This window comes from Oncorhynchus kisutch, linkage group LG21 (assembly GCF_002021735.2).
Source record: "Oncorhynchus kisutch isolate 150728-3 linkage group LG21, Okis_V2, whole genome shotgun sequence".
Classification (NCBI taxonomy): domain Eukaryota; kingdom Metazoa; phylum Chordata; class Actinopteri; order Salmoniformes; family Salmonidae; genus Oncorhynchus; species Oncorhynchus kisutch.
Window position 1 is genome coordinate 25818574 of NC_034194.2, and position 13637 is coordinate 25832210.

The 13637-nt window shown below is 44.0% G+C and overlaps 1 protein-coding gene across 8 annotated transcripts in view; it reads left to right on the plus strand.

The window, feature by feature from the left end:
* The window catches only part of LOC109866606 (syntaxin-binding protein 5), a 147847-nt gene that overhangs the window by 124186 nt on the left and 10024 nt on the right, over nucleotides 1-13637 (plus strand). Inside the window, exons 11-21 of one of the 8 annotated variants that reach the window (XM_031800535.1) lie at nucleotides 1781-1853; nucleotides 2130-2277; nucleotides 3292-3359; nucleotides 3941-3981; nucleotides 4109-4332; nucleotides 5118-5308; nucleotides 5465-5590; nucleotides 6504-6661; nucleotides 8860-8919; nucleotides 11979-12029; nucleotides 13146-13196. In XM_031800535.1, coding sequence (XP_031656395.1) covers nucleotides 1781-1853; nucleotides 2130-2277; nucleotides 3292-3359; nucleotides 3941-3981; nucleotides 4109-4332; nucleotides 5118-5308; nucleotides 5465-5590; nucleotides 6504-6661; nucleotides 8860-8919; nucleotides 11979-12029; nucleotides 13146-13196 — 1191 coding nt within the window. The remainder of the gene's footprint in view (nucleotides 1-1780; nucleotides 1854-2129; nucleotides 2278-3291; nucleotides 3360-3940; nucleotides 3982-4108; nucleotides 4333-5117; nucleotides 5309-5464; nucleotides 5591-6503; nucleotides 6662-8859; nucleotides 8920-11978; nucleotides 12030-13145; nucleotides 13197-13637) is intronic. The other 7 variants (XM_020455359.2, XM_031800537.1, XM_031800539.1 and 4 more) reach the window with 7 other exon arrangements.

Below are 13637 nucleotides of genomic sequence, written 5' to 3' on the forward strand. Positions count from 1 at the left end.
ATTGACCAGTGCTATTACATTGACCGGTGTTAATACATTGACCGGTGCTGTTACATTAATTGGTGCTATTACATTGACCGGTGCTGTTACATTAACTGGTGCTATTATATTGACCGGTGCTATTACATTAGCCAGTGCTCTTACAATGATATTTATCCTTAGGCAGTGTAATGTTGATAGGCATATGTAAATGTCTGTCATGAAGAGACTGCATCTTAACCACAGAAAATGGGGGGCTAAAGTCATGTGGATGTAGCTCATCCAAAAAGTGTGTGTGTATGTGCGTGTAGCTTGAAGTGTGTGTGTCTTGTTTGATGTTAGCGTTGGTATGGGGGCATGAGGAAACTGATTAACAGACGATCGGTTGATGGTTGCGTAATGGTGACCATGGCGACCAACCTTATGTTGGGATGCTTTGATTCAATCTTGTAATGGCGACCTAGGAGACCTGGGATTACACAACACTGGGCTGATTACTGCACCACTGCTTCAATCTGCTGTTACTGATGGGGAGGATGGGAGGATGTTGAACAGGACATTTCATCTTTTATTATGGAATTGACTTTTTTTTTAGAAAAGATCAGAGGCAGACCAATGATACAGACTGACACACTGACAGACGGACACACTGACAGACATAGGCAGGCAGGCAGCACAGACAGCCGGACTGACAGACACATCCACAGACAACAAAGACTGAGAAACACTTAGCGCATTTCTGAGACATTCTAACAGACAAAAGGAGATAGTGAGAGAAGGCAAGAGGGAGTTGGAGAGAAACAGAGCAGAGAGACATTGATTGTCAAGGTCGTGGCTCCCCTGGTGTACAATGTGTTGCTTCTGGGACTTACAAGCTGTAACTACACTGACTCTGAAGGGAGGACACTGAAAACATGTTCTAGGCTTCCAGTCACACACGGTTCTCTCTACAAACACACACACACACACACACACACACACACACACACACACACACACACACGCATGCACACACATGTACACATGTACCCACAAACACACACATGCGCACACACTATCCTCTCTCTGGCTCAGACAATAATGCCTATTTACTCTCCCATTGCATCTCAGCCAGACGCTAACAAAAGAACACTGCGTTTTCTCCTACCACCTCTAACAGCATACTGCTATTGTGCTGCAATATTATGTGTAGGTATTTCAGGTCTGTGGTATTCCTCCATATTCCTTCAGTTCAGCTCAGTTCCTTTTCATCCAAAGCTTTATTGGGCAAAATAATGTTCCATAATCAAACATCCTACTGGGCAAAAAAAGGGGTTGAATCAACATTGTTCCCACATCATTTCAACCCCCAAAATCAATGTGATGATGTTGAATCAACATTGTTCCCACGTCATTTCAACCCCCAAAATCAATGTGATGATGTTGAATCAACATAGATTGGCAAAAAGTCATCAGTATAAGGGCATTTCTTATTTTTTTCACGCAATTGTTTACCTAAATCCAATGACATTTCACATTCAATTCATGTTAGTTGACAATTCAACCAAATGTAAATCTAAACTAGACGTTGAACTGACGTCTGTGCCCAGTGGGATGTTAACTCATCTTCAGTTTAATATTGAAATATGCTTTTAATATGTTACTATATATTCCTACTGTACCAAGCCTCGAACTCATATATTTGATATATGAAGACATTTGGGAATTGTAGATTTCAGAGAATAATTTCAGAGAATATACCCTACATATTGTGTTGATGAATGACATCTATCTTTCTTTTTGTTATGTTTTTTTCATGCAGATTTTCAGGAACCTTATGCTGTAGTGGTCCTTCTAGAAAAGGATTTAGTTGTAATCGACCTTGCACAAAATGGGTACGTCTGAGTGGATGTTAAAGGACTGAACATGCATTATTAACATAAAATATTTAGCTACTGTATTATTTGGACTTCTTGAATGTTCCTACTCATTTGAAACACAACAGTTATTACTAACTAACAGGTAGTATACTTGTTATCCCTGTAGATTTAGCTTCTGTACTTTCATTCATTTCCATTCTATTGCATGCATCTCTTTCAGTTTCAATGTCTCGTGGCCTGCCATTGTAGGGACTAAAACTGTGAGCTGTAATTCTATGTCCCCTTTCCTAGTTACCCCATATTCGAGAACCCCTATCCACTGACCATTCATGAGTCTCCAGTTACCTGCTGTGAGTACTTTGCTGACTGCCCTGTGGACCTCATACCCGCACTTTACTCTGTTGGCTCCAGACAGAAACGACAGGGCTATAGCAAAAAGGTAAGGACCACACTTTTCTACAATACACCCTCTCAGCTACTGGGCCCCTCATAATGGCAGTACTGTGCTATTGCAGGAGTATTCAACTCTTGCCCTACGAGTTCCGGAGCCTTCTGGTTTTCTGTTCTACCTGATAATAAATTCCACCCGCCTGGTGTCCCAGGTCTAAATCAGTGCTTGATTAGAGGGAAACGATGAAAAAACATCTGTGGAACTGACTTGGAAGTCCAGAGTTGAGTTTTAGGGTGCTATACCATCATATCCCGTCAATGTTTATGTTGAAGGACACACAGTAAATAACGTTCGGTAGTCCAATCTCCACCCTGTTCTGCATATTATCTCCTGTATGTTTTTTCTTTTTAAATCTAACAATTTATCCTTTCATTTATCCTACATGTTCTCCAATTCTAGCTTTATTCTACCCTCTATCCTGTCTCTCTCTGTTCTGCTTCTTTTTAATTCATTGTATTCTTGTTATATTCTCCCGCGCTGTTGGAAATGTCACCATGTACTGACCCTCTCCTCCCTCTCATCTCTCCATCCCTTTATCTCCCTGCCTGCTTCTTTCTACTGTGTGTCAAGTAAGGGGTGGCTGTGGGAAGCGTTCTTACTGAAAGATCAATGTTGAGTCATACCACTGACCTTTGTATGTTCTACTGCGTTTAACACACCCTAAAAAACACATTTGCGCTCTCTCAGACACACACACACACGTGCATTGACAAACACACACCGTGGTAAAGGTTCCCTCTATCTCTAAGACAAATGATGTCCCATCAGCCCACTGGCTAAGAGAAGGCATGTGTCTCTGTCCTCTTGCTTCCCTCCTGTCTCATTCCAATGGTCTCATTACAGTATGTTTATTTTATTTGGTTCAATGTGTAGGCTAGATTGGATCTGACAACATCTTTTCACTGATTTCCTTATACCTTACGCATGTATCAATCTCAACGATTACCATTTCTTGTTGTTGTCTTGTTTGTGCTGTTCTGTTTGGTGTATTGTGTTGTCCAGGAGTGGCCAATCAGTGGTGGTAACTGGGGCCTCGGCACACAGAGCTACCCTGAGATCATCATCACTGGGTAGGAGACCCAACTCTATTTAATCATAATGCCTTCCTCTATCCTTCCTCTATCCTGCCTAGCAGTCATGAGAGGAAAAAACTCTTTAGAATACTTGAACTTAGCAATGTGACATTGAAGAATGGCTTGGCAGAAGGGGTCCCTTTTACTCGCCTCTCCCTCCCTCCCTCTCCTTCTCTCTCCCTCCCTCTCTTGTCACCTCCAGACATCCCTGTGTTAGTATTCCCCCCACGTCTATCTCTGTCTCTCTCTCTCGCACTCTCTCTGTCTATCTCTCTCTCTCTCGCTCTCTTTCTTCAGCTGAAGAGAGATTGTTCTTCCAGTTACACAAAGTGCAGATTATACAGGTCAATCCCAGAATGCATTGCACTATTGAGACACGGGGTTATGGTGTGTCTCCTCTCATGTGGATGTATTCTTCTGTGGAGCTGAATCTAGACAATCATGACAGGTAGAGCCAAGCTGAATCATTAGAGATGTGGTTGTGTATGCAAAAAGCTGAAGTGGTAATTATTCCCTCTGATTCTCTACCCTCTCTCCTTCCCTCATCGGCTTCTCTCTTTCTCTTTATGATGTCACAGGCATGCTGATGGGACTGTGAAGTTTTGGGATGCTTCTGCAAGTAAGTGCCTTTACATGGACTTCCTTATGTGTAATATCTCGGGCCTCAATGGCCTTATAGTTTCCCTATTCTCTACTGTCTCCCAATGTGTTTGTGTGTAACTGAGCCATCTCCTATCTTTTCCCAGTAATGCTCCAGGTACTGTACAAGCTGAAGACGGCCAAGGTGTTTGAGAAGAGCAGGAATAATAAGGAGGACAAGCAGAACACAGAGATTGTGGAAGAGGACCCGTTTGCCATCCAGATCATGGCTTGGTGTCCTGAGAGCAGGATGCTGTGTGTGGCCGGGGTGTCTGCCAACCTCATCATATACCGCTTCAGCAAGCAGGAGATCACCACCGAGGTCGTACAGGTGGGTCGGCATGTGTGTGTGTTTGGAGGTGAAAGAAACACACACCTATTTAGGCGAGGTGCTGGCTAGCGGTGTAGAACACTTGGAAAAGAAAAGGAGAGCCGCACACTCTAGGAGCAGATGCAATAATTGAATAACGTAATAACCAATGTTTCGACGGACAAGCTGTCTTTGTGTGTGTGTTCAACATGTCTCTGTGCTGACCATGTTGGATCGTTGGATAGTGTAAACTGAGAAACACTCCCATTTACTCTTGATGCTTATAGCCTGGCAATATGGATGCCATGACGACAGACGCACAGTGTAGTGGTAAATATAGCCTCCCGTAGACAACTAGACAACTGAGCAGAGTCATTATTGGTTCCTTGGATCCTGAATGCTGTTCCTAGAGACAGTGTTTACCTCCCAATGCCTCATTAGATGAGTCTCCAACCAGTAAGAACACAATATAGTTGCCATGCCAACATACATAGTGGTAAACAACCTGTATCATTATTTTGTGGCAGCTATGAGTAGTGATGATAATAATGATCTGTGTCTGACCAAGATAAAGTGTGTGACCTGTGGAGAGATTGAAAGCAGAGTTTGAGAGAGAGAGAGAGAGAGAGAGAGAGAGAGAGAGAGAGAGAGAGAGAGAGAGAGGAGAGAGCAGTATCACATGCATAAATGCCAATAGTGCTATTGAGACTCCCATCATGCACACATAGACACACACTGAATCATACTGAAATGATGGCTGCTGAACTCATTATTGAGTTTCTGGAATGTGTGTGTGTGTTCCCTAGCTGTTGGAGGTACGTCTGCAGTACGAGGTGAATGACATGGAGTCCCCTCCAGAGGGGGGAGGAGGGGGGGACCGTGACCTGCCCACCCCAGGAGCAGCCTCACCTAGCCCCCAGACCACCGGACCCCCGACTCACCCCTCCACCAGCAGCAACTCCTCTGACGGGGTCCGAGACAACGTACCCTGCCTCAAGTATGCATCCTGCACCACCACCGGCTCACATACAGTAGTTACACACACGTACACTCTGCAACAAACTGTGCCTTAGGGATGCACAACCGGCCCACAATCTCTCTGAGGCTATTCAATACAATTACACTCTTTTTCTCTCTCCCTCTCTGTCTGTAGGGTGCGTAGTACCCCTCTGAAGCAGTCTTCAGGGTATCAGGTAGAGTTGGTGGTGCAGCTGGTGTGGGTAAGTGGAGAGCCCCCCCAACAGATCACCAGCTTGGCCCTCAACTCCTCCTACGGCCTGTAAGTATAAGGTGGTAGACAGTATATCTACATTAGATTTACTGTGAACCCTAATGAAACAACCCAATATAACACTTCAATCTGGAGCTCTGTGCAAACCAACCAAGGATACTATTAAAGTAAGATCATTTTAGGGAGCGGTAATGTTTTTCTCAACTTGAGAAACAGGTCCTCAATTCGAAGAGTCAAAATGTGGTTGTGAGCCATGGATTTGATATGATTTCCCTCGTACAGCTGAGCTGGAATGGAGTCAAGCTGTGTCTACACGGTTTATGTCCGCAGGGAAATTCTGTCTGAGACTTCTGCTGCTTTGGTTTCTGGAATAACTAGCTATATTTAATCTAAACCCCAAACCCCAATCTCATATCTCTTTTTACATCTCCCTCTCTTCCTCCACTTCTCTCTCTCCCTCTTCCTCCACTTCTCTCTCCCTCCCTCCCTCTCCCTCTCCCTACCCTTCCTCTCTCCCCCCTCCCTCTCCCTACCCTTCCTCTCTCCCTCCCTCCCTCTTCCTCCACTTCTCTCTCCCTCCCTCCCTCTCCCTACCCTTCCTCTCTCCCTCCCTCTTCCTCCACTTCTCTCTCCCTCCCTCCCTCTCCCTACCCTTCCTCTCTCCCTACCCTTCCTCTCTCCCTCCCTCTCCCTACCCTCCCTCCCTCTCCCTACCCTTCCTCCCTCTTCCTCCACTTCTCTCTCCCTCCCTCCCTCCCTCTCCCTACCCTTCCTCTCTCCCTCCCTCCCTCTTCCTCCACTTCTCTCTACTTCCCTCCCTCTCCCTACCCTCCCTCCCTCCCTCTCCCTCCACTTCTCTCTCCCTCCCTCCCTCTTCCTCCACTTCTCTCTCTCCCTCCCTCCCTCTTCCTCCACTTCTCTCTCCATCCCTCCCTCTCCCTACCTTTCCTCTCTCCAACAGGATTGTGTTTGGGAACAGTAATGGTCTGGCAGTGGTGGACTACCTCCAGAAGACAGTGCTGTTGAACCTGGGGACAGTGGAGCTGTATGGGTCTAACGATCCCTACCAGAGACAGGCTCGCTCTCCACGCAAGGCACGCCAGCCCGCCGGAGGTAATGGTAAAGACCTTTACCACTTCACTGATTTACCACCACACAGATAGCCTTCTGTAGGGTTGTATCACATGAGGCTGCTGAGGGGAGGGCTGCTCATAATAATGTCTGGAATGGAGCAAATGGAATGGCATCAAACACATGGAAACCATGGAAACCATGATGTGTTTGATGTATTTGATACCGTTCCACTAATTCCGCTCCAGTCATTACCATGAGCCCGTCGTCCCCAATTAAGGTGCCACCAACGTCCTGTGGTTTGTACTATATATGGCCTTACAGTAGATGTTTTTTTTGTAGCATGACGTATGTCATCTTAATAATTCTAATACTTACAGGTGTGTAGATATAGGCATACGTAGTCTTGTACGATGTTACAAGGATGAGGGGTATATTTGGTAGATGTGCTTGTATACTGTTCAGTCTGTATCATCTGCACATGTAGGCAATCAAAAAAAGCAATGTTGGTGACAAGGTGGTACGAGGTTCTCCGTCTCCTCTCCTCCGTCTCTGTATCTTTGCAATTCCTTGAAAGGATTTTGAATGGTTACTAAATTGTTATTTTGACTATTCAGTGCGTTGTCTTCTCGCTGTGGTGGCTGGCTGGCACACACACTGACACATAAACAGCCATCCCTCCTACACATACCGTGTCACTGCAGCACTGTGGTGTTATTGACAGACCGCAGCATCGCTGCATTATGACATACTGCCACCTGTTGTTTGATGACGTTACTACAGTCTCCAGTTTAACCAAATCAATGCCAATAACCACTCTTGTGTAATGACTGTAACCTGCGTGGCTTAGCAACAGCTTGGTGAGGAAAAGTAGGTGTGTGTGTGTGTGTGTGTGGTTAGTGGTGGGCTGGCACCTGTCAGAGTGGGGGGAGTCTGAGGAGTAATTGATCAAATCAATTCAAATGTAATTTGTCACATGCGTCATAAACAACAGGTGTAGATTAACAGTGAAATGCTTATTTACAGGCCCTTCCCAACAATACAAAGATATATAAAATAGAGAAATAACATTAAAGTAAAACATGTAATAAAATGTATAATAAATACATAGTGAGTAAGGATCACTTGGCTATATACACAGGGTACCAGTACCGAGTTGATGTGCAGGGCCTTCCTCTGATTCCGCCTGGTATAGAAGTCCTGGATGGCTGGCAGCTCGGTCCCAGTGATGTACCGGGCCGTACGCACTACGCTCTGTAGCGTCTTGAGGTCGGATGCCTAGCAGTTGCCATACCAAGTGGTGTTGCAGCCAGTCAAGATGTTCTCAATGGTGCAGCTGTATAACTTTTTGAGGATCTGAGGACCCATGCCAAATCTTTTCAGCCTCCTCAGGGGGAAGAGGTGTTGTTGTGTCCTCTTCACAACTGTCTTGGTGTGTGTGGACCATGATAAAACCTTAGTGATGTGGACGCTGAGGAACTTGAATCTCTCGACCCGCTCCACTACAGCCTCGTCGATGTGAATCGGAGCGTGTTTGGCCCTCCGTTTCCTGTAGTCCACGATCAGCTCCTTTGACTTGCTGGCATTAAGGTAGAGGTTGTTGTCCTGGCACCACACTGCCATGTATCTGACTTCCTCCCTATAGGCAGGCTCATCGTTGTCGGTGATCAGGCCTACCACTGTTGTGTCATCGGCAAACTTAGTGATGAAGTTGGAGTCGTGTGCGGGTTGGGTCTGTATGTCTGACCTACCCATAGTACTGGAGTCTGTCTGGGGCAGTGGGGCTGAGTCTTTGTCTGTGTGGGGCTGTCTGTCTGTCCATCTGGTGGTGTCTGTCAGTCTACCCGTCCGTCCGTCCTACCCAGAGGACTGGAGTCTGTCTGGGTTAGGGTCTGTATGTCTGTCCTACCCATAGTACTGGAGTCTGTCTGGGGCAGTGGGGCTGTGTTTGTGTCTGTCTGGGGCTATCTGGCTGCGTCTGTCTCTGTCTGTCTGTCTGGGTCCAGGCCTTCTGTCTCCATGTATGGGGAGGGTGGGGCAATGGCTTGGATAGCAGTCTGTTTAGTCTGTTTCTGCTCTGGTCTGCATCATCTGTTTGGCAGACAGGGAAAATGGAGGTATACCAAAAAACCTACATATCATAACATACTTATCAAACAGAAAGGAGAAAAGGACAGAGAAGAATGAAGCTGTAGCTAATGATAATGACATCTAATGTCGTGCAATGTCTGTCACTTCTGCTGCAGGTCTGTGTGACATCAACGAGGGTTCTGCCTCGGAGGACCGCTGCAAATCCCCCACTTCAGGTAAACTGTCTTTCAGCATGTTAGAGTTGGCATTACACTGGTACAGATGTAGGATCTTAATTTGATCACCCATTTTCAGGTGAACTTTCCTGCAATGCAGTGTATGTAGTTTATTGGAGGTTTAAAAAGACTTCTGAAATTTGTAATTTCCACTTTGACATTTTAGACTTGATTTTCCTTCACGAAAAATGTATCAACCCCTACAATAATTAATTATAATCCACATAATATTTCACATTTCCTGTTGCTGCAGGATTATCCTACTGTAGCGAACTGGCTCAAATTAAGATCCTACATCTGTATCCACAGCAGTTACAACACCCACTGAACCCAGAACAACTTGTTCAGTAACAGGTTGGTTGTTATGGGTAAAGGGACTCATAAATAAGCATGATTCACTTGAAGACCGTATATTGACCTAACCTGAATATTATGAATCCATGCTAGAAAACTGGTAGTACATTTATTTATTTATTTACCTTTATTTAACCAGGTAGGCAAGTTGAGAACAAGTTCTCATTTACAATTGCGACCTGGCCAAGATAAAGCAAAGCAGTTCGACAGATAAAACGACACAGAGTTACACATGAAGTAAAAACAAACATACAGTCAATAATGCAGTATAAACAAGTCTATATACAATGTGAGCAAATGAGGTGAGAAGGGAGGTAAAGGCAAAAAAGGCCATGATGGCAAAGTAAATACAATATAGCAAGTAAAATACTGGAATGGTAGTTTTGCAATGGAAGAATGTGCAAAGTAGAAATAAAAATAATGGGGTGCAAAGGAGCAAAATAAATAAATAAATTTAAATTAAATACAGTTGGGAAAGAGGTAGTTGTTTGGGCTAAATTATAGGTGGGCTATGTACAGGTGCAGTAATCTGTGAGCTGCTCTGACAGTTGGTGCTTAAAGCTAGTGAGGGAGATAAGTGTTTCCAGTTTCAGAGATTTTTGTAGTTCGTTCCAGTCATTGGCAGCAGAGAACTGGAAGGAGAGGCGGCCAAAGAAAGAATTGGTTTTGGGGGTGACTAGAGAGATATACCTGCTGGAGCGTGTGCTACAGGTGGGAGATGCTATGGTGACCAGCGAGCTGAGATAAGGGGGGACTTTACCTAGCAGGGTCTTGTAGATGACATGGAGCCAGTGGGTTTGGCGACGAGTATGAAGCGAGGGCCAGCCAACGAGAGCGTACAGGTCGCAATGGTGGGTAGTATATGGGGCTTTGGTGATAAAACGGATTGCACTGTGATAGACTGCATCCAATTTGTTGAGTAGGGTATTGGAGGCTATTTTGTAAATGACATCGCCAAAGTCGAGGATTGGTAGGATGGTCAGTTTTACAAGGGTATGTTTGGCAGCATGAGTGAAGGATGCTTTGTTGCGAAATAGGAAGCCAATTCTAGATTTAACTTTGGATTGGAGATGTTTGATATGGGTCTGGAAGGAGAGTTTACAGTCTAACCAGACACCTAAGTATTTGTAGTTGTCCACGTATTCTAAGTCAGAGCCGTCCAGAGTAGTGATGTTGGACAGGCGGGTAGGTGCAGGTAGCGATCGGTTGAAGAGCATGCATTTAGTTTTACTTGTATTTAAGAGCAATTGGAGGCCACGGAAGGAGAGTTGTATGGCATTGAAGCTTGCCTGGAGGGTTGTTAACACAGACACACATCTTTGCCTAAATTTGATTAGAATGCATGTGAGCGATTTGGTTGCTATTGGTGAATATGGTTCTCTCTGAGATGGCACACACACCTTGGGATGTGGGAACCTTTTTCTTGAAAACCAGAAGTGTTGCAGTTCTATCTGTCTGAAAGTTTGATTTCACACAGACTTTATTGAAGGGTCAAGTTGGAGTGTTTAGAGTTGAAATTAAACCGTCTCTTTTGTGTACTGACACTTCACTCTCCTGCTTTCAAGGAATAAAATATACTTTTAATAAAACAGAAAGAAGAATAAATAAGAGATTAGATATATTTTGGCAGTTTTAATATGTTTTATCAAAACCTGAGACATTAGCAGTAAACTGAGGCGATGACAAATGATACTACGACATGCCCACATATAATTTGTTTTCTGTCTATTGATTTTGTCTGAGTCTTCCAGACCTCATTTGACTTTTATAGGACGGGATGTAGTGGTTTCCTTTCCAGTGGATTTTACTCATATCATGCTGGGTCATTTTCGGATGTAGGAATGAAACAGAACTACAAACTTCCTTGTGAGTTTCAAGTGAGATCTGATCATGTAATTAGGAGATGCATATTCAATCATCTGTATGTATTACTACAGTATTACAGAACATGGTCACGAATAGATCAACAACAAACAATAATACTTTTCACACAACTTAATCCAAGCATCTGCCCTTTTCAGATTTGTACAAACAAAATGTTATAGTCCCTTCCACAGTTACTGTCACGATAAGGTGCTTCCTCAATGGCCCTGTCCTGGACGACTAATCTCAGTTCGCTAAATTAGCATTTGAGGTGATGAGGCATGCTAATTTGAGAACAACCCAGTTCCATCTCATTACTGGGAGCTTGACATTAACACACAGACACTGGGGCTAAAACACAGAGCTGAGCTGCAATTTAAAAGGTCACACAGAAAAAATAAGTAGCCCAGAGACTGAAGTCACACTGCTAGCTATGTTCCAGGTGTTCAGCCAACTACGCCAAACCCCAGTGTCTGGTGTCACTAGCTAGACACTGCCTCTGTACATCTGCTATTTATGAGGATGGCATATCTGGTCTCCAGTCTTGACTTGAGCATATGTCTACCTAATTGATTCTAGAATTGTCGGGAGTCAACAAGACTTTAAAGTTTTGGCTGCTAGGAAAATAATTAGTCTGAACAAAAATGTACACTACGTCTACAAATATTCTGCATGCGCCCAGGTAGTTGAAAATTAAGATTGAGGCAAACTGCTATCAATTGGTTCTCATGTTACAATGATAACAAGTAGAAAAACAGTCCTTTCACGAATGTGATTGGTAGGCGGTATGGTAAAGTACCAGGATGTTTCTAACTGCACGTCTATCTACTTCCTCCCAAAAGTGTTGGCGTCAAACCATCAGCAATTCTACAATGGAGGTGGGGGTAGAGGAGGTAAGAGTGGCCAAAGACTTCAACCACGGAGTAGTTTGGGCAGGGATAGTACAATGTACAAGATAAGTTGTCAGCCACTGTTTTGTTGTAGCAACCTGTCTCGGTCTCTGTTTTCACCTCAGTGGCACTGAATCACTGTTTGGCCTAGAACAAACCTTGTATAAAATCTTATACACACACAGACACACACTTATAATGGTATACCCAAGAACTCCATTGCATGCTACATGTTTGTAGCACGTATGTCACATTGTGAAATGTGCCTGTTGCAATTGTCCTTCAATGATTGTCCTTCCTTCACTCCGGCTCCTGATTGGCTGTCTGTAGTTATGACATCACAGCAGTCTATCTGTAGTCACTCTGTACTTTCCCAACTCTGTCTTCTGTCTGTCTGACACTGTTGACTTTGCGGCAAGGTTTATATTCTGAACACTGTCATTCTCTACCTCATAGATTTAGGATAAATGGGCAGTTTAAGAAGTGTGTTCTTTTCTTAAATGACAAATAATTTTAAGATATCTTTGATTTATGTGCAAAGCATCTCTAACATTAGTTAATTAAATAATAGAAATGGACTGTAAGGCTAGTCAAATGTCAAAACCAAAACCTCACGAGGCTCCAAAAGTTAACATAGTTCTGACTACCTAGCTAAAAGTGCCTTGTAGGCCCTACCAGAGATACATCTTCCCTGCTTGTACTGTACTGTCATTCCACTGTTTTCTTCCACTGTGCATGCTCCTGTGGCATGGGGGTTCTGAATGAGTATCTTCTTACTATTCCTCTCTTCCAGGACACTGTCTGCTATGTACGATAGCTTACTTACTTGTTGTTATTTTGTCCGTCCCAGCATGCCTCTGTGATTCAACAGGGTTGTCTTCCTCTGATGCCCTAATGCTTCCTTCCTGTTTAATTCTAAAGCATTTTGCCTCCCCTGAAGCAGAATGAAGCAAACGCCAACAGTTATACCAAAGCTTATGTGTGTAGTAATGCTATAAGCACAACCACATCCCAGTCCTAGCTGCTAGCTTCTAACTCCTAGCTCCTAGCTAGCTTTGCATGGCCTGTCGTGTTAGCTTAGGTGTGTGTTTGTAAAGAGGGGTGTTCTCTTTTTTCCAGCAAAGATGTCACGGAAATTAAGCTTGCCTACTGAGCTAAAGCCAGACTTGGGTAAGCCTTAACTTCGTGTTAACATTTTGCGTTTCTTAATACATTTTCTTTCTCCCAAAACTGGACTTCACTGTATCCTTAAGTCCAAATGGTCTCCCGATATGAGCATCTCACGGGAATAATGTGAGCTCTGTAGTTACTATCCATTAATAGAAGCTTATGTCATTTTCTATAAGATTTTAGTATACGTATCATGCCCTAGAGGTGGTAAAGAGCCCTGTTGATGGCCTCATGACTACCAAAAGCATAGATATATCCTATATATTTCCTTAAAAATGCTGTCAGACTAACTGATGATCACAATTTGGCAGTGTCTGCTACTTCTTAAGACAAACCTGGAGACAAGGTGGAGACGAGGTGGAGAGAACAGACATACAGTACATTTCTGTTGGGTATTTTACAAACTGCTACGCTAAACTAACCAGGACTCTGTTGCACAAT